Source organism: Accipiter gentilis, chromosome 18, assembly GCF_929443795.1.
Source record: "Accipiter gentilis chromosome 18, bAccGen1.1, whole genome shotgun sequence".
Taxonomy (NCBI): Eukaryota; Metazoa; Chordata; class Aves; order Accipitriformes; family Accipitridae; genus Astur; species Astur gentilis.
The window spans coordinates 15,343,476-15,369,265 of NC_064897.1; the positions used below are offsets into that span (position 1 = coordinate 15,343,476).

Consider the following 25,790-nt stretch of genomic DNA (forward strand, 5'->3'; position numbering starts at 1 on the left):
CTGAAGTTCCAAAGTCTAGTATTTCAGTACCCACATAAAACTGCTGTATTGATAAAATACTGACTTTCAGGCATTATCCCTGAAACAGAAAACCATGCTATGTATTTTTTAAATTATTTTTAAATAAAGAAAAATCAAGTACATGTTGGGATACAGTTTCAAAGAGTTATCTCCTTTTTGGTAAGAATTGTCATATACAGAATTTTTCTATATACGTTAAAAATTATAGAATTAGATCTGGATTTGCAGAATTATCTCCCCTAATATAGCAAGTTCAGAACTATAGTTTCTAATATAAAGATCATCCATTCATTTTGCAAATATAAAGACCAGCTACATCAGTGACGTTTCTGGATGTGCCTGCTTTTCTTTATGACCTTTTAGCATCCTAATACAGATTTACCAGAAAGGGGACAATGCTCCTCAACAGTTTGAGCAAAACATAATGCATTTCTGTAGCCCTGCTGGAGTTGTATGCCAGGAGTATATGTTTCAGTGAAAACATGGATTTTTTTAAAAAGAAATTTATGAAAGATCAATAGTAACTCCAGCATTAAAATAACAGTGGTACATGTTTGGTCTCCAGGGTGTCTCCCCTTCATTAGTGTTAAGAGAAACCTTCCAAATAACCATGAGCTCATAAGCAAGTCGGACACGCATGGCAAGGTCAGCACAACAGGCTGATTGTCTTGCTGCAGGCATTGTTCAAACACCAGGCTGCTTGACAGGTACCCCCAAATGGACACCATTTTCTTTACCTTCTTTTACCTTTTTCCTGCTTCTAAATAGACACACACACCACTTTTTCACTACTGGCCCTGTTCTAATTTTACACCTTTATTTGGTAATTTCAGCTTTAGTTAGTACTCCCAGTAAGCCAACACCCCCTTTACTTTCTGTTGATATCTTACACTCAAGGCAGGGGGCCCCAAAACTCCCTTTCGCTATATGTAATGCCCAGTACCTTCTGCTGCCATTACCTCATTACTTTAGACACAGGTTAGGATTAGCCAGCCACTTTTCCTGTTCTATTATCTGCAACATCCAACAGTTTCTCTTGTTATCCATCAGTTTAACTTCAGGCCATGGGCTGGCCACCTGTCTGCATGCCTTAACAATATATTCTAAAATCCTAAAACACTGGGAATATACAAAAATACACCTTATGAAGACTTATGCTGTGAAGTTGTAGCTGGTGTTCTTAGACATCCCACCTATACCTATCACACACATTTTTTGTTGTGGTTCTATTTATTGTGATCTCAGTAAGTCTGATGGAACTGGTAATGCTTCTGTCCTGCATGCCACAAGCTGGTCATTTTAAGGCCCTTAACTGTCACAGATGTTGTTCATTTAGCAGTTACAGCAGAACTGTCAGCATACTTGTTCCTCCAGACCTATCCAATTATGATTGTTACACAGTCATTGCACAAGCATAGTGTGCTCTAAACTCCTGCTGAAGCTAGGAGTACCTGAATTGTGCCCCTACTCATGGCAGCTGGCAAAATCATACTTTCTAACCACCCCACACTGTGGATTCTGTACAAGCAAGGGCACAAGGACAAGCTGTATGTTCTTGGCACCAGCAGAGTTCTCACTGCATTTTACAGCTTTACAAAACATTATGTTTCAATTGAGCACTGTAGGTAACTTCTCTTTATGTAGTGTCCATAGCAATTATGTGGGACATTTTGAAGCAGGAGTTCCTCAAATAATATTACAGCTACATGACTGTATCTTTGTATTGAGTAAATGACAGTATAGGCGACAGAGATCCTTTCAGGATATATTAGCAAAAAATATGAAGCCCGTCACCCTGTGAGGGAAAGTGACGAATGATCATCTGGTTATACATCCTGCATTTACTGTCTTGTGATCTCATAGTGGAAAACTCATCCTGTTTATAATCTACTAAGATGGCAATGGACTTGGTATGTGTAAGACAAGCAGTAATGCAGCCACATGAAAAAAATAGACATAGAGACAATCTTATGCACAGGAAAGGGCACAGTGAATTTTAAGATTCCTCTCCCTCATTTTCTTCTTCAAATGAGTCAGTTCCCACTTCTTCATAGTCTTTCTCCAAGGCAGACAGGTCTTCTCGGGCCTCTGCAAATTCTCCTTCCTCCATGCCTTCACTGACATACCAGTGCACAAAAGCTCTCTTGGCATACATCAGATCAAACTTGTGGTCAAGCCTTGCCCAGGCATCTGCAATGGCTGTGGTGTTGCTCAGCATGCAGACTGCTCGCTCAACCTGGGCTAGGTCTCCTCCTGGTGTAACTGTAGGAGGCTGATAGTTGATCCCAACCTGCAAACAACAATAGAAAAGATGGAGGAATAAAAAGTGTTATGAGAAAAGGAACAAAATTAGACAATAAACAAGGTAAGAAAATTGTAAAACCATTGGTGGGGGGAGGAAAAAAAGGTAGGGAAAAACCCAAATCACACCAGTGTTAAGTCTAGTGTCATTCAAGCTACTTTTTTGTGCACAAGTCAATTCCTTCCCCTCACTCAAGAAAAAAAAAAAAAAAGGAGGGGAGACCAACCAGAACTGGACTCTAAATGAAGAAAAACGTATAAAAAAATGTCAGTATGCATGGAAAAATTGGGGACAATGGAAAAATTTCTCTTTGCAGAGATGTCACAGAAATGTTTCACTTTCCAACAGTATATTAGCAATAACTTTTGTGCTTTTTTTGTTTGGTTGGTTTGGTTTTTTAAATCTCATGAAGGACATTCTCAAGTGTCTCAGTGTCTTCAGAATATAAGCCTTTAATCTTTCTTCTACAATGCAATTTCTTTAAGTTTAAAGTTCTACAGGGTTGATATTTTCCTGTTACTGAATATAGAAACACTGTATATGCTTCCATTTATTTAAATATTTAGGAGCCTTTGTCAATGGGTTGTCCAAAGGAGAAAAGGCACATTTTATACAAACACATCTGTCGTATGTTCCTTCTTCTCACAAGTGGAAAACACACAAGATCTAAAACACTAAATACAAGTTTTCTGCTAGATTGAACTTGCCCTTTAAAGAGAAGTTCATGGCAGCCGTACTCACCTTGAAGCCTGTTGGACACCAGTCGACAAACTGGAGGGATCTGTTGGTCTTGATGGCAGCAATTGCTACGTTGACATCTTTGGGAACTACATCACCACGATAGAGCATGCAGCAGGCCATGTACTTCCCATGACTTGGGTCACACTTCACCATCTGGTTGTTGGGCTCAAAGCAGGAGCTGGTGATTTCAGCCACCGAGAGCTGCTCGTGATATGCTCTGTCAGAGGAGATGATGGGGGCGTAGGTCACCAAGGGGAAATGGATGCGCGGGTAGGGCACCAGGTTTGTCTGAAACTCCGTCAGATCCACGTTGAGGGCACCGTCAAAGCGCAGCGAGGCGGTGATGGAGGAGACAATTTGGCTGATGAGGCGATTGAGGTTAGTGTAAGTGGGGCGTTCAATGTCCAGGTTTTGGCGGCAGATGTCATAGATGGCTTCATTATCCACCATGAAGGCACAGTCCGAGTGCTCCAGGGTGGTGTGTGTGGTCAGGATAGAATTGTAGGGCTCCACCACAGCGGTGGAGACCTGAGGAGCTGGGTAGATGGCAAACTCCAATTTGGACTTCTTTCCATAATCCACAGAGAGGCGTTCCATCAGTAAGGAGGTAAAGCCAGAGCCGGTACCCCCACCAAAGCTATGGAAGATCAGGAATCCTTGCAGCCCAGAACAGGCATCAGCCTGAAAGACAACAGGAAAAGTGAAAGAATAAGTGAACATATCTTTAAATTACACCCTTAAATAAAGACAGAAGCACCCACATCCAGTGCACAGCACAAAAGTCAGCAGTTTTTCCAGAAAATCCTCATTGTCTGTTTTCCTCTGTAAATCTCAAGCTAGAGTATCAATAGAGTGATATTGATTTTTTTTCTTACAGTAATAATGCTATAGCAATATTTGAAGTTTTCCACTGCAGTCTTTCATTCATATGAAAACTAAGGTGGGATATCTGGGACCTGCATTTCTCTGTTCTGAGCCAATGACAACAGTAAAAGCAAAATGAGAGCTGCTATAAAAAAAAAAAATGTATGTGGTGCTTATTTCCCCTTCCACCCTCCTAAGGTCTTGCTTCCAATGTAATAGTGCATACCAGCTTGCGGATACGATCTATTGCCATGTCAATTTTGTCTTTGCCAACAGAGTAGTGGCCACGTGCATAATTATTTGCTGCATCTTCCTTTCCAGTGATCAGCTGTTCTGGATGGAATAGCTGCCGGTATGTCCCAGTCCGCACTTCATCTGAACAAAAGAGAAAAAGCATAAGCTTGGAAGAGATAATTCACCAAGGCTGATAAAGTTTGCAAAACAAATGGTGCATTTTACATTGGCAGAAAATGGGATGGAAGTTCTGTATGTTGTAAACAAAGTACAGAGGTGAGGAATATCATCTGAGATGTTCTCAGTTTGGAAAAAAAAAAAGAAGTGGACTCTGCTCCAAGTGTAAGTCGCTGTGTTATACAAATTAATTCATTTGTCAAATGAGGGTTGTGCCATGCTGTGGTAAAATTTCAGCTCTATATACTGATCAGATGAAGATCCATCAGAAACTTCAGGGGAACAACTGGAAAAGGAGGAGATTTGCAAGAGTAAAACAGTGGTTTCCCCTGAAAATCTGTCAGGACACTTCAGTTGTCTGATTCTTCATGCTCCTCTCTTACATCTGAATGTGAAGAAAGCATTTTCTATCAGTTAGCAAAGGAAAAATATCACCACAAAAGAATACCAGAAAGGAATCTCTTTCAGGAAGCTAAATTGTACTCATAACCAGTAGAGGTTTAAACAATAGGAAACTTTTTATTTTATTAATTATTAGTAGAGCACCCATGACAAAGTGCAGTCCAGTTTTCACCTTTTCCTTGAGAATAATGGAGCTTTTAGTAATACCTGGTATTAAAAACTTAAAATCTGTATGTTTTGCCTGCATGTTGGGATCATCCCTAATGGTAAGGGCATTTTCCTGCTATTCAGTGATCTGAACTTTGGCACCCAGAAGAGTTAATTCGTTTCTATTTTCCAAGATTAGTTCTGTACTGACCTATTACAGTTTGTTCCAAGTCCACCATAATAGCCCGGGGCACGTATTTTCTAGAGCTTGTCTCTCTGAAGAATGTGGCGAAAGAGTCATCATTGCTGGGTTGGTCGATGAAGGTACCATTTGGCTGAATGCCATGCTCCAGACAGAAGAGTTCCCAACATGCATTGCCAATTTGAACTCCGGCTTGGCCAATGTGAACAGAGATGCACTCACGCTGGAAGGGGAGGACAAGGAATAGTGAGAAGAACCAGTGAATATCCTAAGAGTCTATAAGCTGATCTTACCTGAAACCCCAAATCAACCAATGATTACAAAATTTTCTACAAGACTGGAATTAACAGAAAATATTCTGACACTTGTTTACAAATAGGAAGAAAAATATTTTTCCGTGTGTAGAAAGAAACAATAATCACAACAGCTAGAGATTTGTGGCTATGCCTACACATGGTGTACAGTACATGGGATCTACGTGTAAGTGCACGTAAGCCCATACAGGTAGAAAAGCTGTGTATAGGTACACAAAATAAACAGTAGATCCCAGCTAAGGAATATGAGCCAAAGCCAGTTTTCAAGGACAAGACACAGCTATGCCACCTTATTGATAGAGAGATAAAGCAAAGGGAATTAAGTATCTTCTGATCTCTTAATCTTCTGTTGCACCTATGTGTTGGACAGGTGGAAAACAGGTTTCTAGAAATTAAAGGAACTAGAATTAAAATGCTTTTAGTACCTTAATTAATTTCAACTACTGATTGTTTCGGCCATTTTCTGGGTACTTTTAATTCAATTTAACATGTGAAGAGTTAACTTGATACTTAAGAGGACTGGGTACTCTTTACATGTTAGACTAAATTACACTCCAGAGAAATCCTTCTCATGCATACAGTTCTGTAATCATGACTGTTCAGTCAATAACCAGTTTCTAAAGTGTTTATTACTATGTCATGCACATAGTTTAATAACAGAAACCTGAAACACAAAATATAATATATTCTAAAAGAAGCATGTCTCCTTCTGTAGATTGCTAGGCAGACTGCCAAGTACTGTGAATTTAAAGGGTTCTCTCAAAAACACTCTTATTGGACCTGGTATATTTGAATATGAATCTTTTGGCAGATGATTCCCATCCAGTCTTACTGAGTATCTAGGGAAATGTCTGCATTTCTTTGCTCTTAATACTCACAAGCTAGTAGGAAAAGGCCATTAACATAGGGTTAAACATACTGAATTCAAAGTACATCCAGAGTAGCTTCTACACAAAAAGGAGAAATAAGTTTCAACCCTATCCTTCTTTTTCTGCATATGGCTTCCCTTATAATAGATTTATTAACACAAATGTAGCTGTACATATTGGGCTCTAAATTTATGAAGAAGCTAATACAATAGTTTGTTGTACACTGTGAGCAACATTTGTTGCCCCCAAAACGAAGCAAAAAAAGTCACTTCAACCTTCCCACCTTCACTCAGATCTTGACCAGAGTAGGGGAAAACAGAAGGCCAAACTCATTGCTTGTTATATCATAATCTGATTCTTTTCTTACCATGGTTTCTCCTGCTTGCTTCCTTTCTTGGCTGGTAGCAGCAGCTTTGGTTACTGATGTCTCTACTGTTGTGTAAGCAGCCTGGTGCAAGGTGGCAGGGCATCCACACCTCGCTGGCAGGGGCACCGCAGCATCACAGTGTAGGCAGGAGAGGTCATAATCTTTCCCAGGCAACCGTCCCATTCCACCCACTCACCTGCTACACCAGCAGCCTGCTTTCTACCCATGTACAGGACCCAGCCCTAAAGTCTGTTCTTAAGCAAGTCTTCCCAGTTAATTCGCCAACCTGAACCTTGAGTTTGGTGATTTTTTTTAAAAAAAAAAAAAAAAAAAGAAAATTAACAACTGGTATTAGTAACTAGAGTTTTAACACATACAGAGCACCTTCACAAATAACTGTTTTCCTTCCTTAAAACTCTAACAACTGGTTAATATGCTACCAATAACACATTTAAAAGATTATTAACCATTTCAGAATTTCTTCATTTACACTTTCAAAAGGTGGCATAATGTCTTTCTGACAAAGGCAACTGTAGATGAGTGGTTGACATGGAGCTAACTTGCCTAAGTTCCACTGATTGAAATGAGTTGGGGAACAGGTTGAACTGCAAGGAATTCCACTTGACCAAGTATTTGATCATCTATGGACAAGGTACATAGGATTATCACCTTGTCTCCTGGTGCTAAGGCACCAAACCTCATCTTTCTGCCAGCCATTCCTTATCTTTGTGACCTCTGTTCATCTGATTATAGACAACTTTTCTTCAGCCTTTCAGCTGCCTACAATATGGGCCAATACAAGTTTTTTGCATCTAGCAGAAAGATGTCAAAACAAGAGAGCAGAATTATAATTTGGTTTTATACCTGGACTTACTAGCAGAAAGTTTGCATACACATGGTACACGCACACATTCTCTCCGACAAGGCTTAAACAGTAGGATCCCCAAGGATATGTCTTTTCCCTCCATGATACAATGACAGTGCAGAGAAAAACACAGCTAAAGATAAATACCAGGTACTTTATTCTTGGTAGTGCTGGTCTTGGCCATCCCAAGGTACACAGAAACATAGATTAAAAAAAAAAAAAAATGATGGATCTTTCACAGAAAGCCATTACCACTCTCTGAAGTCCTATGAAAATGCAGACTTACACGCTACCAATATCATCAGTTGATTAGATCTCATCAGATTCACACTGAACAAGTCCTCTACTTAATTCAAATATGCCTGTACAATGAGGACATGTAGTGAAACATTTCCAGAAATTAATTGAAAACTGTTGACTATCAATACATTAAACACAGAAGTTTTCATATACTTAAATCACAGCACAAATAAGCAACTCTACAAAGAGGTAAATTAGTAGTCACTTTATTGTAAAAATTACATACTGCAGTTTTAGTATTAATTGCAAAAACACCCCTGACGGCTTGTTTCTGCCTTCTTGCCCTCTCATGATGAATTAAATACAATAAAAACACTAAATTAGTAGTACTCAAAAAAAAAAAAGTTACCAACCTACAATTAAAATCAAGCTGAATGTTAAAGTCCTGGTAAATGAGTGGCTATGACATTTAACAGCATTCTAAACATAATGTATGGCCTGCTCAGACCACTGGTCCCAACCTCCAAAGTTGCATCCCTGCCATCTAACTAAAAATGTTAATAGAAAACTAGAGTGAAAAATGGTTGTTACCTAAACAGTCAGTTTGGTCAGAATTTGGCCTGACTTCAGAGTGAAGTTTGCTATTTCATTAACTGGCTTACAAAGGACTTAATAGTGAGACCTTGCAAAGTAGGTGCCAGTAGACACAACCTAGTCATGTCTTGAAAGAGCTCAACTCCAGACAGAGCTTCTGTGTTTTATTCTACCTGGTTTCCCATCAACTCTTGGTTACAGAGTTGTAACTACACTTACAGTTGGATTACAAGATCATTTAGCAATATCAAGAGCAGCTCTTCCCTATGTGCACAGAGTATGCACGAAGTAACATTTTAACATGGTGAAGCATTATGTGCTACGTACCCTGGTATAAAGTCCTAGCAGGGACAAAAACTTTGGGGAGGGATGTGGGATTGTTTTGGTTTTTACTCTTGCGACAACTAGGCAAGGTCATTACTGCATTCATGAATGACCTACCCCAGTTTATCTGACACTAATATTGGAGTATTTCTCTATTGGGATAATCCAAGAAGAAATAGAGACAGAACTATTTTTAGCAGTAAAAATGCAGACTGTTTTCAAAGTGTCCTGGTAGATAGAAAAGCAACAGATTGCACACAGTCTGAAGGCACCAACAGCCCGCTACCCATGTGAAGAAAACAGAAATAGCCACCGCCTCAGTGTGTGGCTACTGCTGGTGACAAAGGAACAATCTGAAGGGGACTACTGTTCTAAGACATCAAAGTGGGATCTATATTGGCTGTTTTTCATAGGTTTGGTGTGTGGGATAGAATTTGCCTACCAAAAAGGCTGCTTTGTTCGGCATTTTGTAGTTTGGGCTGACATCAGTCAGCCCGAATCCTTTTGGCACAGATGCTGGGATGGCTGGCTACTTGTTTGCCACGAAGGCTCCTCACCTTTAACTTGTCCTCTCCAGAGTTTGCTCCTGTGAAAGCAGTATTTAAGTCAGTATTCTCTCCTTTGGAATTTACCCTTTGTCAGTTGATGACAGCTGGATGGATGGATGGATGGAGAAATTAATTTTTGACTCCAAACCTCCACTTTGTGCCCCAAGTGGTCAGAAATGGGGTTGGTCTGGTGACAGATCCTCTGCAAAGACAGCAAGTTTCTCACCACGGATCTGGGGAAGGTTTTGGGATGTCAGGGAAGTATCTCTACCTACCTACTAATGAACTTTTGTTCTGAATGATAGAGCATTGCTAAATGGCTGCCATGTAACCCAGGACTTTAGATATTTGGGACAGGAGGCAATTTAAGACATACGGAGACTTTTTGATAGCTACATAAACAAAACAAGAGGTAGGGAAAGGGTAAAACAATGCAACAACTTCAGTTGTTCAACTAAACAATAATATAGAATATAGTTTAAAAAAATAAATCTATTCCCTTATGACCACCATGTGCTCCTAAGAATTACTATGCATCAAGCAAGCACAAAGTGCTGTAATTTGCATTTAAGAAGAGTAGGTGCAGCACAATAGTCTTTGTGGCCCATCACCTTGGCTTTCTGGGTTAAATATGACTAAAATCAAGAGTGCCTGTATAAGGAGGCATCAGTCACAAGAGAAACCATGGCCTTCAAAATGCAATAGGCTTCATTTTCTCTAGTGTTTTTCTTCCACGTGCTTGTCCTAAATCCCATGCTGCAGGAACTGGGCTTTTCAGACATCTCCAGGCAAAACAGAATATTCCCCTAATTATTGGTACTCTGTTGCCTTTTACAGTCATGCCTCCAGGAACGCTATTTCAGAACACTTGTTCAGAGAACTGCCCAGCATTTCCAAGGATGGAGCCTTCTTCCATAGTTCATAACTGGCTACACAACGCTCACTCAAGAGCTACATCTGAAGCAAAGTGTTTGAAAAGGAGGATTCTTACTCAGTTGTAGATTACACAAGGAGTGGCTTTACCCTGGTGTTGGACAGTTGAACAGTGCTGTAGAGCCAAGCAAAACATCAGGAATACTTGGTGTGGTTTCAAAATTCATACACCCCCATTCCCCATCTGAAAAATGAAGGTATCACCACACAGGAGTTCACAGGTGGTCATCTCAATTAGGACACTGATTTCAACAGTCCTTGAAGAGCCTGAGAACATCCTCAAGACAAGCTGACAGCTTTACAGCAGCAAAGAAAAACGCGTTCTGTAACGGAAGACACTTAGTCTTGAATTGGAGGCCTATGGATTGGAGAAAATACAGCTGTCCAAGCCTGTCGGAAGAGCTGGACCAGTTTGTAAATGAACGGCAGTGATGTGGGAGAAGCTGCAGAACAAAACAAAAAGCAAAAGAGCCTTTATTATAAAAGGTAAAAACTAAAATACACTAAACATATTAAGAAAGAACTAATCCGAACCAGAGTTAATCGAAACCTAGTTGTCTTATGTCCTTCTGTTTGGTTCAGTACTTGGGCCTTCACTCAGGGCACTGCTCAAATCCCTAGCAAGTCTTCTTCAGTATTTTCCAATGGACCATTTGCAGAACAGCTATGGAGCACGTGCCACCCAGCAGAAGGGGAAACACTCATCCCCTCTGTGCCCCAGCTGCCACCTCTATGTCATGGGACCAGCCCATTCTTCAGTGACACCAGCAGCCATCAGTAGCAAGACTGCAGCATAAACAAATCAAATGCATGGCTATGTTGCTGCCCTGGGCAACTCTCTGCTTTCCTGACAGGACAGCCCTAAAAGGCAATCACTCTTCCAAAAGATATTCACCTTGTAGTGCCTCAAGATGACTGAGGCAGAGGCTGAGTCTAGGATAGCTCAGTCTGCCTCTCACAATCTGTGCTTCAAAGAGCCAAGGATGGAATAACTGTTTACAGAAAACCATCTTTTGTAGAGCTACATCTTTCTACATGGATTGCAACTGGAAACACTAGAAACAAGCCCAAATAATAGGTTCCTAGCCACCCAGTTTTTGTGTCTCCCAAATATGAAACATTTACACAGACCAAATCTATTAAAAGCAACTATTTTCTTCTCTGTAACCATAAGGGGATTAAAAAAAAAAAAAAAATAAATCTTAATGCTGTACCTGGGTCTAATCTCACCACCACCAGGTAGAGCAGAAAAGTAGCCAAGAGCATCTTTTTGTAAGGAAGTAAACAGAAGTGGCTAGACATGGACCTCAGTGCTCTACGTAGCAATGTCAACATGGTCAAGAGCTTTTGGGACAGAGCACCTAGAATATAAGAACAGAAAGGCTGTTAGGGCAAAGTAAAGTAAAAAAAGTAATCACATACATACAGGTAATAAGAAACTAAAATACTAAAGTAAGACTGTTCTTAGTTTGATTCCCTGAGAGTTTGGTTGGGGGTTTTTTTTGTAATAGGGAACAGAGAAACAGTACAATTTTATAATACAATTCATTATACCTTTTTTTTAGGCATCTACTTTAGTATAATATGATCTTATACCACAGTAGTTCCAGTTTCTCTCCCAGGAGATAATGACAAGTGATTTACAGTTCCAGAGGAGCAGCAGTACTTTAAAGCAGACATGTATTGTTCTGCATGGGCTCGACTATAAACGGAGATGAAGCAGAAAGTACACAGAGCCAACAAAATGTGCCCTTAAAGGATTGCTAGTTACTTTTAGTTTCCCTTTTGTACCTTTTTTAAAAAAATCAGACAAACAAACCCCCCCAAAACATTTATTCTGAAATGCTTTTTAACCTGGAAAACAATTCTCATCTCTTGACATTGGGAGAGACTAAATACGCTTTGTAATTGTCAGCAAACCGATCGCTAAGTTTTCCATTTCCTTCTGTGAAACCCAGCTGGACTTCCTTGTGGCTGGTTTGTCATGACAATATTCTTAATACCTAGTTAATACTTGCTACCCTTTGTTAGTAAGGGACTAACTAACTTGAAATAAAATAATTTAAAAAAAAAAAAAAAAAAAAAGGCACAAACAACAGAGGGAAAGCCTACCCAAAACAGTTTCTGTTGCTCCGTCTTGCTGCTCTTCAGCAGCCGAGTGCATCTCTTCTCGTTGAGTCCATTGACATCGGCTTTCACAAATGGTCCCGAGAAACGCTAGCTGCTGCTCACTGTCAAAAACATCACAGCCACGTACGAGCTCTTCTGCCCCCTCAAACTGACCAAGCGGAAGCAACACATGTAACAGATAGAGTTCCAGCAATGTACCGTACTCGGGGAGACTCTTATTGGTTTGGTCTCTCAGCCAGCTACTGCCAACCTCCAGCATCACCTGGGGCTCTCTCACTTTGCTGTATAACAGGATACTGAAACACAAGAAAGAAATATTAGAAAACACTAACTATTTGTAAAAATTGAGATTGCTGACAGTTACTACCCACAATCAGCTATCATGAGGGCACGTATCAGGTCTACACTTGAAGCACAGAGAGATTTCTGAGGCAGACAACAGGTGTAGCCACTGATGTTATTTTCTCAGCACCACCCCTCTTGTTCTTTATAACTGCAAAGCAATCTGGAGGCCTGCAGGCATGGTCCAGCACACATAGGTTGAGAACAGGCCTGTCCCAGGTTCTGCTTTCATCCTCACTTAAACCACGCAAAGTGAAAATATCTCACAATATTCAAGTCTGGCCTGCTATTAAACCTAATGCAAGCCTTGTGTATATTTGACAGCCACAGACAGAAACTCACCACAGCTCCAGAACTTTTGGAGGCAGATGTTCAGGGACATGGTAATACTGTAGGACCCAAGACAGAACTTCTCTCCACCGGTTCATCTCAGCCAGGGCCTGAATTCCCACAACACAAAGGGAGCATTTCACTTCTGCAGAACTGGTAATGAAGAGACACCCAAATAAGCGCTTCTTACAACCACGTTTCTTTCCCCTTGCACCCCTCCCAGTGAGCTGCAGCCTAGCCTAGGTACTCTACAGTTCTCAGGCAGCTGCTTCCCCTCCTTTCCTTCTCCTCACCCCCCATAAAAGGGCAAATTCAACCCCCCAAGAAGATACACTGAGTCTGTATCTCTAGGAGGACGTGGGGAAGGCTCCTAGGCACACCTTGCTTCCCTCAAACATGCACAGGTCCCTTCATATGAAACACAGGCCGTTATCAAATAGCAGCCAAAGCCAAGCCAGGTTTTAAACAGTTACTAACTCACTTTTTAGCAACAAGCGCCACCTTCCATTAATTTAGATAATTAAAAATGAGCTAAGCAAAACCACAGGGAGGACCATCAGTGCTACTGCCATTCATACAGATGGTGTTTATACTCGAACCGAAGAAGTTTCTACCCCCCCGCCAAAAAAACCCAGTTTATTAAACCCCTAAAGCCCGCTATTAAAAAAGCTAAAACCCCAAACAGGGCAGACACAGCCTGCAGCTCGAAGCCAGCCTGACGCCGATACGACAGCACATGGTTTAGTGGGCATGGATGATGGTTGGACTCAATGATCTCGAAGGTCTTTTCCAACCTAAATGATTCTATGTCAGCGAGCCGCTTCCCAGCGCCGCCCTCTCCCCGCCTCGCAGGCCCGGCGCCCGCTCGCACCTCCCGGGGCTGGTCCCGGGGCAGGGGCCGGGGCCCAGGCTGTCGCAGCCCGCCTCACACTTCTCCACGGCGGCGGCGAAGTCCCGGTGCAGCACCAGCAGGTCCGCCGCCTCCTCCAGCAGCGCGGCCGCCTGGGCCGAGACCGGGGGCCAGGCCAGAGGCTCGCTCCTCATGGCGGCGGCGGGAGGGCTGCGGGGAGGACTGCCGCCACCGCCCTCCCCGCACCCCGCCGCCCGCCGCCCGCCCGGCTCCGGCTCCAGCTCCAGCGCCTCCGCCGCCGCTCCCCCCGGGGCCGGGCTCCGCTCGGGCAAGCCGCCGCAGGTGCTGGGCCTACCCGCTGCCCCGGAAGGCCGTGAGGGAAGCCCCGCGCCGCCGCCTCCCGGCAGCGGAAGGGCCGCCCCGGCGGCCATCTTCTCCCCGCCCCGCGGGGCAGCGGGACATGTAGTCTAGCGGCGGCGTGAGGGAGCGGCGGTCGACGGCCGCCGCGGCGGGGGCAGAGCCGACTCTGGTTAAGCGCGGGGGTCCCGGGGGCTCTCCGAGAAGCCGCGGCGCTTTCGGCGGTGCCGGTCGCTGCCAAAACGCCCCTTCAGTTCCTCACGCGTGCGACTGCTGAGGGGAAAGGGCCGAGCCACCGCTCCCCGGCCGGCTGCCCTCGTTAGCGGGCGGGGCAGAGCGCCGCAGCGGCCGCTGCCGTTCTCCCCGCGGCCGCCGGGCGTCAGCCCAGCCCAGCCCCGAGCCTGTCCCTGCCGAGCGACGGGCCCCGGAGGAGGCCGCTTCGGAGCCGGGCAGCACGGCTGCGGTCTTGCAGCTCTCCTCACCGCGGCCGGGCGAGCAGGAGAGCGGGGTTTGGCGTGGGGAGGAAAGGGAGCGCGCTGCCCCGCTGCTCCAGCAGCGCGGCCTGGCCGGCCTGATGGGGGCCCTCCGCTCCTGGCCCCCGCTTCCTCCGGGGCCCCTCCTCGGTCGCCCCGTGTCCATGCTGTTAAGCAGGTGACGCTGTTAAAGCAACTGGAGTTCGGGCGTAGTAACAGCGTCTCCATCAGTACCCGGCAGGCAACGATTCACGTTCTTCAGCTGTTACTTAAAAACAGCAGGGTGCCTTGGTTACGAGGTTATTATGGCGGTCAGTGCAAACTCTGTTCGAAAATTATTCTCCACAGGAGAGGCACGATTGATTTATTTTGTAATGCTGACTCCCTACTATGATTATTTAATTTAAAAAAAAAAAATAAAAATCAAATAGGCTAATGCAGAACACGTTGAAAAGTAAAACCCATCTTTTAAAGGAGAGTTTCTATGCCATTTTGGTGTTGGAAGCAGGGAAGAAAGCGTGGACAGTACGATTAAAAACTGGTTCATAACTCTCTTCTCATAAGTAGCTCTTTCCAGGAGGCAGGACCATGCACCTGCCCCTCACGGTACCAGCAGGAGCACTCCGCAATAGCAGCTTTTGCACAGTGGTGCACCAAAGGGGCTTGCACGCTCTGCCATTAACTTTGGCAGAAGTTCCTGGAGGATTCAGGCTGGTTAAGGTGAAACCACAGCACAGAAACATTGTAGAAAGAAGAACCCAGCAGCTAAGCAAACGCAGGGGAAAAGGCATTTCAGACTTCTGTTTCTGTTGCTTGGTGCCTGCAATTTGGAAAACAACATTCCTTTTGGGGAACTACAAGTCCCAAAGTGCACTGTGGGAAGAACATGCCTCGTACCAGCTAGTGCCCAGCACAAATTCCCAAATATGGATAAGGAATCAATTTTGAAAAAGACTTACACTGGCTGGATACTCCCCACAGAGACTCAGAAAAGGAGCAAGACAGCACGAAAACGAGGTAAGTTTGCAATACACAAAGATATTGTTCAAGAATTTCTTTCGTGGGGAGCAGCCAAGAATATTCTGTCCCTTAGAAGGGCAGCACAGCACTGCACTGGTGATATTGGAGTTGGCTGCTGTGGTGATGGAGGTGACTTTTGAAACAAGGCTGTTGTTTCAGGTGGGGAAGTGAGCAGCAGGAGCAGCTGTGGTGCAGAGTGAGTCAGATCCTGTTTCCCTGCAGATGCTCCTTATTAATACAGACCTATGGAAAGATATGTGAGCTGCAACACTTGTGCAGTTATGTTAGAGGCAGGGAAAGGTCGGGGAGGGGTAGCAGTTGTAGTGTGGTTGTTTAAGGAGCCAAGGTGGAACAAATAGTCTTGTAATAACAATAATTATAGGTAAAATTAATTTCTCTGTAAGGCACGGTAGAATGTTTTTGTATTTCACCCCTCTTCCTAGAGGGGACAGTGTGGTGCCTTGAAGGCCAAACCTCTTGCAGCTCTCTGACCTGCAAATAATAGTAACTCAGTAACAGGATTGTTTAACTTCAGGCCAGGAACAATTATGTATTTTACTGGCAATTTGTTAACAAGCAAAACGAAATCATTCTGAAACAGAAGCATCTTAGTGGAGACGAGAGATGCTCTAGCTCCAGACTCGGGCACATGTGAAGCCTGGGAGCTTGACCTGGTTGTGGGCAGCATCGGCTTCTGCCTCTGTTTCTCTCCCCGGCAGTTGGGCATATTCCTCATGCAGCTCAGAAGCAGTGCGTGGACTGTTTTCTGCTGGGTGACGTCAAGCACAGCTGGTCAGCCTGATCCATCATCCCAGCACCCTCCTCCTACTATGTAGGGTCATGGAGCAGCAGTCAAATGTAGGAGGTCCAGGCCAGCCCTGGAGAAGAGCTCGAGGCCTTTTGGGCTGGTGAACCAAATTGTCACGTGGATGCTCATCACCAAACAAGAATGATGCTGTTTTTCCATCTTTCCTTAAATGTGAACAGCTTAAACTGTTTTTAAAGCTGAAAGAGTCACTCTCATACCTGAATTAGCCTACACAGCAGGGCTATACTGCTACATAAATGCTGGAGGAAATCAGCATGTTTGCCTGTGCACCTGGATAACCATTTCTAGTAACCAGAAAAATTCAAGTCAAGCAAACTTGCTGCCAGTGACAGGTAGTAAAGGGGAGCATTGCAGTGGATTTTGTGTCCCTGGTAGGATGTTGATGCCTCGCTCCTCCTCGTCTTTTATCTGAAATCAAGGATTTTTTTGCTGCTGTTATCTCGGTTGTCTATAGGAAAAGTGAGTTTCACAAGGGCCTTGTTTGTGTCTGCATCAGCTGTGGATTCACAGCTCTTTCCTCTCCTGCCAGGCAGTTCAAGGAGAGTTTAGAGTTACAGGCACCTGTAATAGGGCCTCCTGAGGTAAATCGCCTCAAGTATTAATCCAGATCTGACCAGCATACGGTCACAGGGCCAGAGAGCTGGCAATCAGTCTTTTCTGTGGTCTCTTCTGTGTCAGTAGGCTGTTAATATGAGATTAGCAGCATTAGGGAGACTTTGAGCTAGAAACAGTGAGGCCCTGTGATTTGATTTGAAGAGAAAGAAACCCTCTTATATCCATATAAAAACAAACAGAAGAGCTGGAGATTATAAACAAAACTGAAGAAAGTATAGTTTCTAGGAAAGAAGTGGAATTTTGTAGTACACTGTAGCTTATCAGCAACTCTTCAACAAAGCAATGAGGTCCATGCAGACTGCAGGTCCCAAGTGTGCAGTGCTCTGTCCTTATCACCACGTGCTTTTGTTTGGGTCTGGTGAGACCATGACATGCCAGATCTGTAATTTGCTTGTAATTTCCATCAGCAGTACATCCCTATTAAATATTAAAATAGCTGGCTGCAGATCCCTTCAATTAGCCCAGATTCAGGGCTCCCCTAGCTCCTGGCAGGCGGTCATCAAAGCCCTCGTCTGGATGAAGGTGAATACTTTCCGGCTGTGCATTGAACAGATGTCTGATTGTGATGCTCCGCTTTCTTATCTCACCGAGCGTGGTGGCACAGAATCAAACCTATTTTGTTGTTTCAAAAATAGAACTAGTAAGAGGCAAGTCACCTGATTTTGAGACCACCTGCTGCTGTTCCTAGTTACTGTATTTAAAAGCAGTCACCTCTTATTTTGACCACATGAAAACCCGCGTAAACAACAGGCAAGGACGGTAGAAAGTGGAAAAGGCACCTACAGGGGGAGTCACAGCCACAGTCCAACTGTGGGGTATCACATAAGAGTATGAGCAAATCCCTGTTTTAACCTTCATCACAGATGCACAAAACACTGCATAAGGTGCAAAGGCTGGAAACACAGAATTGTTTTCACAACTTGTTGAAACTTGAGTTTTACTCACATAATGGCAAAAGCTCTCTGAAACAAAGGGTGATTTTAAGTTGATCAAGCCTCTCTTTGCTCCATATCAAACAAAAACCCAGTCTTGGCAAGGCAGCAGTCAAAGAATAACAGCTGTTACTTTTGATTTCATTGTTACTGTTATAATAGCAATAATTAGTGCTGGGTGGGGCATTTCATAGCTTTAAGGTGACCAATTTGGTTAAAGGCCTAAGGCATCTTCTTTTCTGCAACCACTTATTATCTGTGAGAAAATACTAAAGCCTGTCATCACTGTAGGTCAATTAAATCCTGTTTGCCTAGCACAGCATCTCTTTGCTCACTGATTTAGAGTCACAAGCCCTTCTAATAGTTAATACCTCTTCTCAGAGCCCCACCTGCTGAAATCAGTTGTCATCCATTAATCTCCACCTTTCCTCTTTTTCAAAAGCAAACCTGGTGCTCTCATGGTTGGGAGAAGTGCTTGACAGTGTGAATCCTGAAAGTATTTATATCATAAGATAAATGAGGCAATTTGAGAAAACATGTTTCTTTTCATTTTTAACCTAGCTTCCTAACTTCTCGGTGCTTCTTTTTTCAGTGTTTGTCAGACATCCATCCCTCATTTTGAATGCACATTTACGACGATCTCCTGTTGATTATTGCTACAAACAAGTGATGCGTGTTCTACATCTTGAATTGGAAATCACAGAAAATGTTACAGAAGTTAACAACCTCTTTTGCATCTCAGGCTGCTGGTCCTGACCCTTATCTGGTCAGGTCTTGTGGTGTTCACAAAAGTTGTGATGAGAGGTTGCGTTAGGACAGCCAACAGCGCCGCAGAGTTGTGTGGTAGTGGTGCCTAAGCCTCAGGAGAAGATCAGTTGGCAAGGGGTTGTTTGCTGATGCAACCTTTCTTTGTGTCTTGTGTTTCATGGCGAGCATACCCCAGTGTGCCCATCTGGCAGGAGCACTGTGGCAGGCCAGGCTCCCCTGCTTGCTGTTTTGCTCACAAACTTGATACAGTAATTAAGAAGCTATTGGGTTTTTTATTAATTTGCCTCTGAGCTTTTTTATGTAGTCAAAAGTGCAGTACCTCTCTTTTGGGTAGGATTTCTGCCCTCCTTTTTAAGATCTGCGTGCTATTTTAGGGTCTTTCTGGTTTGAGAGGTATGCTTGTAGTTTGTGTAAAATTAATGCCTTGAGCAGTGTATTGGCCCCCATTTCTCCGTTGAGCTGATGTTCTCTTTTGCTCTGTTCCTCCCTTACTTGCTGTTCCTTCTGGCAATACTAGAGGCAGACAAAGGTAAGATTAGGTGTCTAATTAGTTTACGTAGCCTTAGACATACGTGTTTACTTCTTGGTACTGGGGGAAGGGCAGCCCGTAAGGAATCCAGCCCTTGTCTCTCAGTGAGGTTTTCAGCTTTGAGAGCAGCCTGAGCCCAGGCAAGCTGAACAGGCAGGCCAAAATTTTCTAGACATGTTTTCGTTCCAGATACCTGTTCATGGAGGAAGTTGAAAACCCAGTCTGTATTACCAAATCTGAAATAATTTCCCATTTAGGGTTAGATCCAAAATACTTATTTCCAAAAAATGACTCACTGTAGACAGCCTGAAAGAACTTGCTTGAGACATTACAGAAAAGCTAATAAATTGTAATTAATATCTTTTGGAACTCTACCATAGATCAAGCAATTATGTATTTTAAATATTTTTAGTTTATCAGAGTGAACTTCAAGCTGTAACTCCCCCATCTCCCACTGTAGTCATCCTTCAGAAGATGTTACCAGGGGAATTCAGCATGGCATTCCCACAGCAACTTACTCTCAGCCTCGATCAACACTGGCTCGTCTGGAGAGCGGTGATGCAACGGCTGGTGTTAGTGTTTGGCAGCCACTTTGCTGCGAAGTCAGTGGCTGCTTTTAAACCACCACAGAGAAGGGTTTGGATCAAGGTGCCTTGCTGGCTTTGCACTGAAGCTCTCATGAGATCTTTTCCAGCATTTCCAGTCTGAGAATGACCTGGCAGTGGTGATGAGGGTGTTGGGAGCCGAGCGAGCAGGGGACAAGTCGTAGGGCAGGCAGGGCAGTGCCCTTCCCAACCAGGGCACAGTCACACCCAGAGGACCTGAGCAGGGTGGGTAGTGCCGGGCATTGCTAACAGGTTTCATCAACCATGACAGACAAGCTGAGGTGAAGAATTAGGTTCATGGTCCCTCCCAGGAATCCAGTCAGGAGCAGCAGGGAGCAGGACTATGACACAGGTCCAACATCCACCCCGGAGACAGAGACGGGGATGCAGACTTGCGCAGCTATAGTGTAGCTCAGGGCAGGCCTGGGTGCCCAGGATGGGGCTTACATGGAGCCTTCCTCCTCAGGACCACTGGGCAGGAGGTATAAGATGAGAGTCCCCGGTGAGGCTGGTCAGGACGTTTAAGTCTATTAGTGCCATTGTGGCAGGGGCGAGAGGGGAAGCCTGGCAATGACTTCTTAGGCTGCTCCAGGTGTTTCTAAGATTATTAAAGAACTATATAATGTAGTCAATTTTTTAAGCAGTTCTGCGAATTAATAGACTTGCACAAGTGTCTTGATTTAACTAAAAATTAAGTTTCCTGGATAGGTACATTTCAAGCATTAAAATTATCCCAAGTATTTTGGATGTAGAGTTTATTGACTAGAGATTTCTTCCTATAAAATTTTTCTCTCACTGAACATCAACTTCTCTTTTCATAAAACAGAGATGATAACATCATTGTCTTTCCTACCTGACAGAGGGCTTATTAGGTTTGTAATTTAAGATGTATTTATGGAGCGTTCTGAGATATCTGGATGAAAAGAAATGGACTAGTGTAAAGCAAAGGAGCAAGAGTACACTGCAGCTGTATACACCAGCAAAATAAAATTACTCAAGAGCAAAATAATAGGAGGGAGATTCGTGTATGGACTTTAACCAGACCTTCAAGGATGGAAAATGGGGTGGGTTCTGCCAGAGATTGGGAACTTAATTTTTGCACTCTGAGATAGATAGCATCTGCCCTCATTAAGTGTATTTATGAGGAAGCACTGGGAGGGTAGTAGAGAGAGGATGATGAGACATGCATGCTGGTGTGTCAGGCTGGCACTAGGAATACAATCAAGTCATGAGGGTGTAGGTCACTGCAAACATGAGGGAAGGTTAAAAAAAATAGGGGGATGAGGATGTCATCGTAAGTTTGAAAGGGAGAGTGGATGGACAGACATGACTGATGGTAGCTCTGGTGATTGATTGGAAACAAAACCTTAAATAGCTCAGATTTGTTATTTGTATTCAAGAACACTTGTCCATGCCAGGACTCAGCATCCCTCTTTCTGTGTCAAATTAAACAGCAGTTAACATTCCCTATGCACTGAGCTGCCGGAACACTAGGTCTATTCTGAGCTCCCCTTGCAAGACTGTCTCATGCCAAAAGGTGTGTTCACCAGAAGAAATTCAATACTAGAATGAGACTTGGATAATTTTAGGAGATAGAATCAGTACATGCTGAATCCTCAAAGGAGCTGACTCTCAAAACGGTCTTAACAGGGAAGCATGCTCTGTAAATCATTACAAAAGTTTAGGCTGAAAGCGTTAAAACGCTTTGCATAATACGCACGTAGTTTCTGCCTTGATCTTCCAAGCCACTGTTGTTTATTTTCCTACGCTCGCCGTGATCAAAGCTGGTTCTCTGGTCTTGCTATTCATGTGACAGTTGAAGATTGCTACTGGTCAGAAATAGGACAATCACAGGACTAAATCTCTAGAGCTGCCTGAATCATAGGGTTAAAAGAGGACTGAGAAGTACTTAATTGGCTGCCTACACATTGCTCAGCAAGTCAGAGGTTAACAAAGGACCTTATTCTTTGAAAAGATAATTGAGGCTGAAAACAAGTCAACCATCCCACAACTAAGCCGTGGAGATCATCAGTTCTTGTGAACAATAGCTGATGATGTTTGGGATTCAGTGAGTTAAGTGGTTAATCCTATACGGAAAGCTACATCCATAATGGAGTTTAAATGGGGGGAATCCACCCAATCCGACCCCTGGAGAATTGCTTCTTGCTGTTACACTGATGCATATGTCTATAAATATCATGGTAGCCATCAGCAGATAAAATCTCCCAGAGCTGAAAAGCCTCTCCCTATTAAATGATACATTGATCTCCATGAAACAGCAGTAGCCTGGGTTAATGAGCCAGGGAAAATAATCCCTCTGCTCTTGCAGAGTGATTGTAGCCAGAGAGAAAAAAGAAGGAAGACCCATATACTGTTTCCTTCTTGATTCGGTGGAAAAAAAGTCAAAACCCTTATATACTCTCTCTTCCTTCTGCCCAGTGTTTTCCATAAGGCTGTTCCTTACATTCTGTATTGGGCACTCAGGCAGCATCTCATCAGCCTTTTGCTGCAATTTGTTCCAAATTTATCTTTTGCTAATGATATCATATCTGAAGTGAAAGCCATCAGTCAGGACAGTTAGGGCAAATCTGCCATTGCAGTTTTCTTCAGATAAAGCAGTACCTTCTGCAGTGGCAGAGAATGCACTGGCAGGTTTGTGTACCTTCTCCAGCACAGGTACTAATGGGTGGCAGGTAAACTTCAGCAACCACTTCTGTTCATCCTCACCTTTTTCTGTCACTTCTGCGATTTTAGCAAAAAAGTGCTCGCAGTCCTGGTTTTTTTTCCTTTTTTCTTTAAAGCTCAAATTCTTAGGGTTTTTAAGGCTATCGTGTTATAATGCAAGGCCTGACTCATGATTTTCTAACTCTCAGAGCTGTTGGTACTGCATGCCATGTAACATGCACATACACACAGTACATACACATTAACCCCTATATTTGTATACTGTCTCCATGTCTGTACGTGCATACAGGTCTCAGGACAAGTATGCCACCTTTCTGATGCTTTAACTAGTTCTCCTGGTATTTAGAGATGCCAGCTGCAAATGAGTTAAACCATATTAATTGGCTCTGATTTCTCTTTTGTTTTCTGTATATTTCTTTTCTGCGCTGTCCGTTTGTTTCCCTTTGCTTTTCCTCCTCCATTTTGTTCTCTGGCTCCTTGCTCCTCAGATGCTGACTTACTGCAAACCCCATCATTTTGCAGCATTGGGGACTGTGACTGGCAGTTGTGCTGGGCAAACCCCTGGACGTCACTGTGGGACTTCCCTGGAGAACTTGCAACAGATGTTTTGTATGGCTCTGCTGGCTGGCAACTGGTGCTGTTAGCAGTCTTCTTCCAGAGTTAATAAGGGCCAAGACGAGAAGAATTAGAAGAAAGCAGGACTTTGTAGTCCCCCCCAAACCCATGCCCATAGCCACTTACAATGCAAGGATACAGAAGGAAAGGGGATTATGAGGGCAGAATGATTAAGGTGCTTTACTGTCATCTTTCGCTTCTCTGCGTGGACGTTTCTACTTAGAAAGTCCTATGCTTGTCTAGTAGTGACCTAGGCAAGGAAGAAAGGAACATTACAGGGACTTTATTTCTGGTCTTGTCCTTTGCTGCTTCAGTGTCTTTGAGCATGAGAGAGTCTTTTGCTTCAGAGACCCTAGAAGGAGTTAAAGTGAATGGAACATGAGAGAAGGATCATGAGATTCACCAGCTCAGCCTGCCCTGTTTGCACTCACAGTTGGGTCTGCCGAGTTCAGTGACTCAAAGAAATGAGCTGTCATTACCTCTGAAGAGCCAATGCGCTAAGAGAAAATTATTCTGCTCCGTTTTCAGCAGTATCAACAAAATTGTTTACCAAGTTCCAAAGAGTTATATTTTTGGCATCCCTGTGGCCTGTTTTGGCCTGTTGAATATTACTTATGAGTAAGAAGGAAAGAACTTGACTTGACTCTCAATTATAAAGCAGAATTTGAATGGCTGACAGTTAAAGAAAAACAAAGCAAACCCACTATTTTGTGTATTTACCTCACAGGATCTGGAGAGACGATAACTACGGAGCCCACTGATTTCAATTGGAGAGATACATCCTGGTTTTTAAAGTCATGTCCCTGGTCTCTCAAAACAACTGCAACCTGAGACACCCACAATCAGCGCTTGTACATCTAGTTGTAAATGGCCTGCTCAGAGTCATACAAGACTGTGGAGAAGCTGGGTAGTGGGTGGGATTTCTGTCACAGAGAAGCCTCCTCTTTGTCCTCAGAGGTCACATTAACCATGGCTCTGCTGTAGTCTGTGCAGCCCCTGTGGCATCAAGAAAGCCCTGGTTAGGCTTCCTAAAGGAAGGGCAGAATTGCAGGTATTTCCAGGACTTGGTTGGGAAACCAATCTCCTTTTGGGAGGAGCTGCAACCACCTTTAGTTTTTGCTGTTGTGCTGAGCAAGGGGAGCCTCTGTCCTCACTGCTGTGCAGATGTGGGCAGGGGATAGGTGCAGCGAGACTGGAGTCTGAGCCTGGTGTCGAGGTAAAAGTGCTGTTAAGTGGATAACAGGGTGCAAGGTCTTCACTGTGGACTCAGGCTCCATAAAAGTACATGTGACAATGCCAGAAAAGCTATGTATTCTTGAAACAGCCACAGGAGGATGGTGCTGCTGACTGCATAACTTGGGCTAGAAATAATAGCTGTGGTAGCACTGGCCACTGCCTATGAAAGCGAATATGAAAAGGACTAGGAAGAGCCCAGAGACCAACAACAGTGAAATTAATAGTAGCCTAATAAACAATTCATGCCAAGGATTTATACAGTGCTTTACTTATTCAAAGCACTGTGCAAACATTAGCTTATTAACCTTAATTAATCATTCAGGTAATTAAATGGAAGCGGAATGAAGATGGTTAGAGGAAGTTTGGAATATGAAGGCTTCCTGAAATCATTAAATGATTTTGCTGTCTTTGATGGAAGGAAGAATTTATTCCTTTAGGGTTTAAATGTGCTTGCAGTGTGGGTGTTATTGCAGTTTTAATAACCGCCTGCTTAATTCCCTGGGATGAGAGATTACATGCAGCACAGCCAAAGGTTTCTTGTTTGTTTGAGTAACTTCGGCAGTTATATGGGCCTAACAAAAATGAGAAGTATCACCAGCTCTATGTTCCAGGGCACAGAATGACGGCCAGCTTTAGGAAGAAATCTTGTTCCTCTGACTTCTCACCAGCAGGATGGATTGGTGTGCATTCCTTTGCAAAATCTAGCATTTGCCATTGCTGGGAGATTGGGTATGGTTACAGCATGACCTATTGCTTTAACTTAAGCAGGAGGGAAAGACAAAGCTGTTCTGTCATTTGATGTAGAGGAATCGCTGAATGAGCGTGGCAAAAGACACTGAGAATGCTGCAAGTGAAAGCTAATTTCTTTATGGGTTAATTTGTTCCCCTGCAGTAAGAAGATAGGATTCTCTGGCAAAGAATCAGTGCAACTTGATTCCTGGCTGTGGCATATTTAGGTTTGTGTTATCGCCTGCTGCCCCCACTTATGTAGCATAAACTCCTTAGAGAACTTCTGAAGAGATGCATTTTTAGTCAGCTGGCCTGAATGACTGCTTTGCTGATGAACCCCTTAAGCTGCTGCAAGAAGACCTGTTTCATGCCAGGCCAATATAACCACAGACCAAGCATGTAGCTCTGATTTCCTAAATTCAAAGACTGACTTATCGCACTGTGTAAATCAGATTTTCAATCTACCTGCAACCTGAGCACTCAGTATCTTAAGCAGGTACAAAACAAGCAGTTGGTGCTGCAGAGAAAGCCAACAACCTTCAAGAAAGCTGTGATTTAATAGACTGCTAATTGCTGTGATACCTTTGCTACCCTCCTTCAA

The 25,790-nt window shown here is 43.5% G+C and overlaps 3 protein-coding genes across 3 annotated transcripts in view; 1 reads left to right on the forward strand and 2 right to left on the reverse strand.

Moving 5' to 3' along the window:
• Positions 1–186: 186 nt before the first annotated feature.
• Positions 187–6,823, reverse strand: LOC126047805 (tubulin alpha-4 chain-like). Its single transcript, XM_049821955.1, has 5 exons — positions 6,641–6,823; positions 5,100–5,313; positions 4,155–4,303; positions 3,065–3,745; positions 187–2,311 (listed from the first exon to the last, which is right to left on the reverse strand). The coding sequence occupies exons 1-5, from the start codon at positions 6,821–6,823 to the stop codon at positions 2,018–2,020; spliced, it is 1,521 nt and encodes a 506-aa protein (XP_049677912.1). The 3' UTR covers positions 187–2,017.
• A 90-nt stretch (positions 6,824–6,913) lies between these two features.
• PEX26 (peroxisomal biogenesis factor 26) lies at positions 6,914–14,330 on the reverse strand. The gene is made up of 6 exons (XM_049821548.1): positions 13,818–14,330; positions 12,959–13,099; positions 12,257–12,570; positions 11,359–11,505; positions 7,653–10,587; positions 6,914–6,932 (listed from the first exon to the last, which is right to left on the reverse strand). Exons 1-5 carry the CDS (start codon positions 14,225–14,227, stop codon positions 10,484–10,486), a joined length of 1,116 nt encoding a protein of 371 aa, XP_049677505.1. The 5' UTR covers positions 14,228–14,330; the 3' UTR covers positions 6,914–6,932; positions 7,653–10,483.
• Positions 14,331–14,554: 224 nt separating this feature from the next.
• Positions 14,555–25,790, forward strand: part of MICAL3 (microtubule associated monooxygenase, calponin and LIM domain containing 3) — a 184,541-nt gene continuing 173,305 nt past the window's right edge. The window contains exon 1 of the mRNA XM_049821547.1: positions 14,555–15,643. The gene's annotated coding sequence lies outside the window, so the exon portion shown is untranslated. The remainder of the gene's footprint in view (positions 15,644–25,790) is intronic.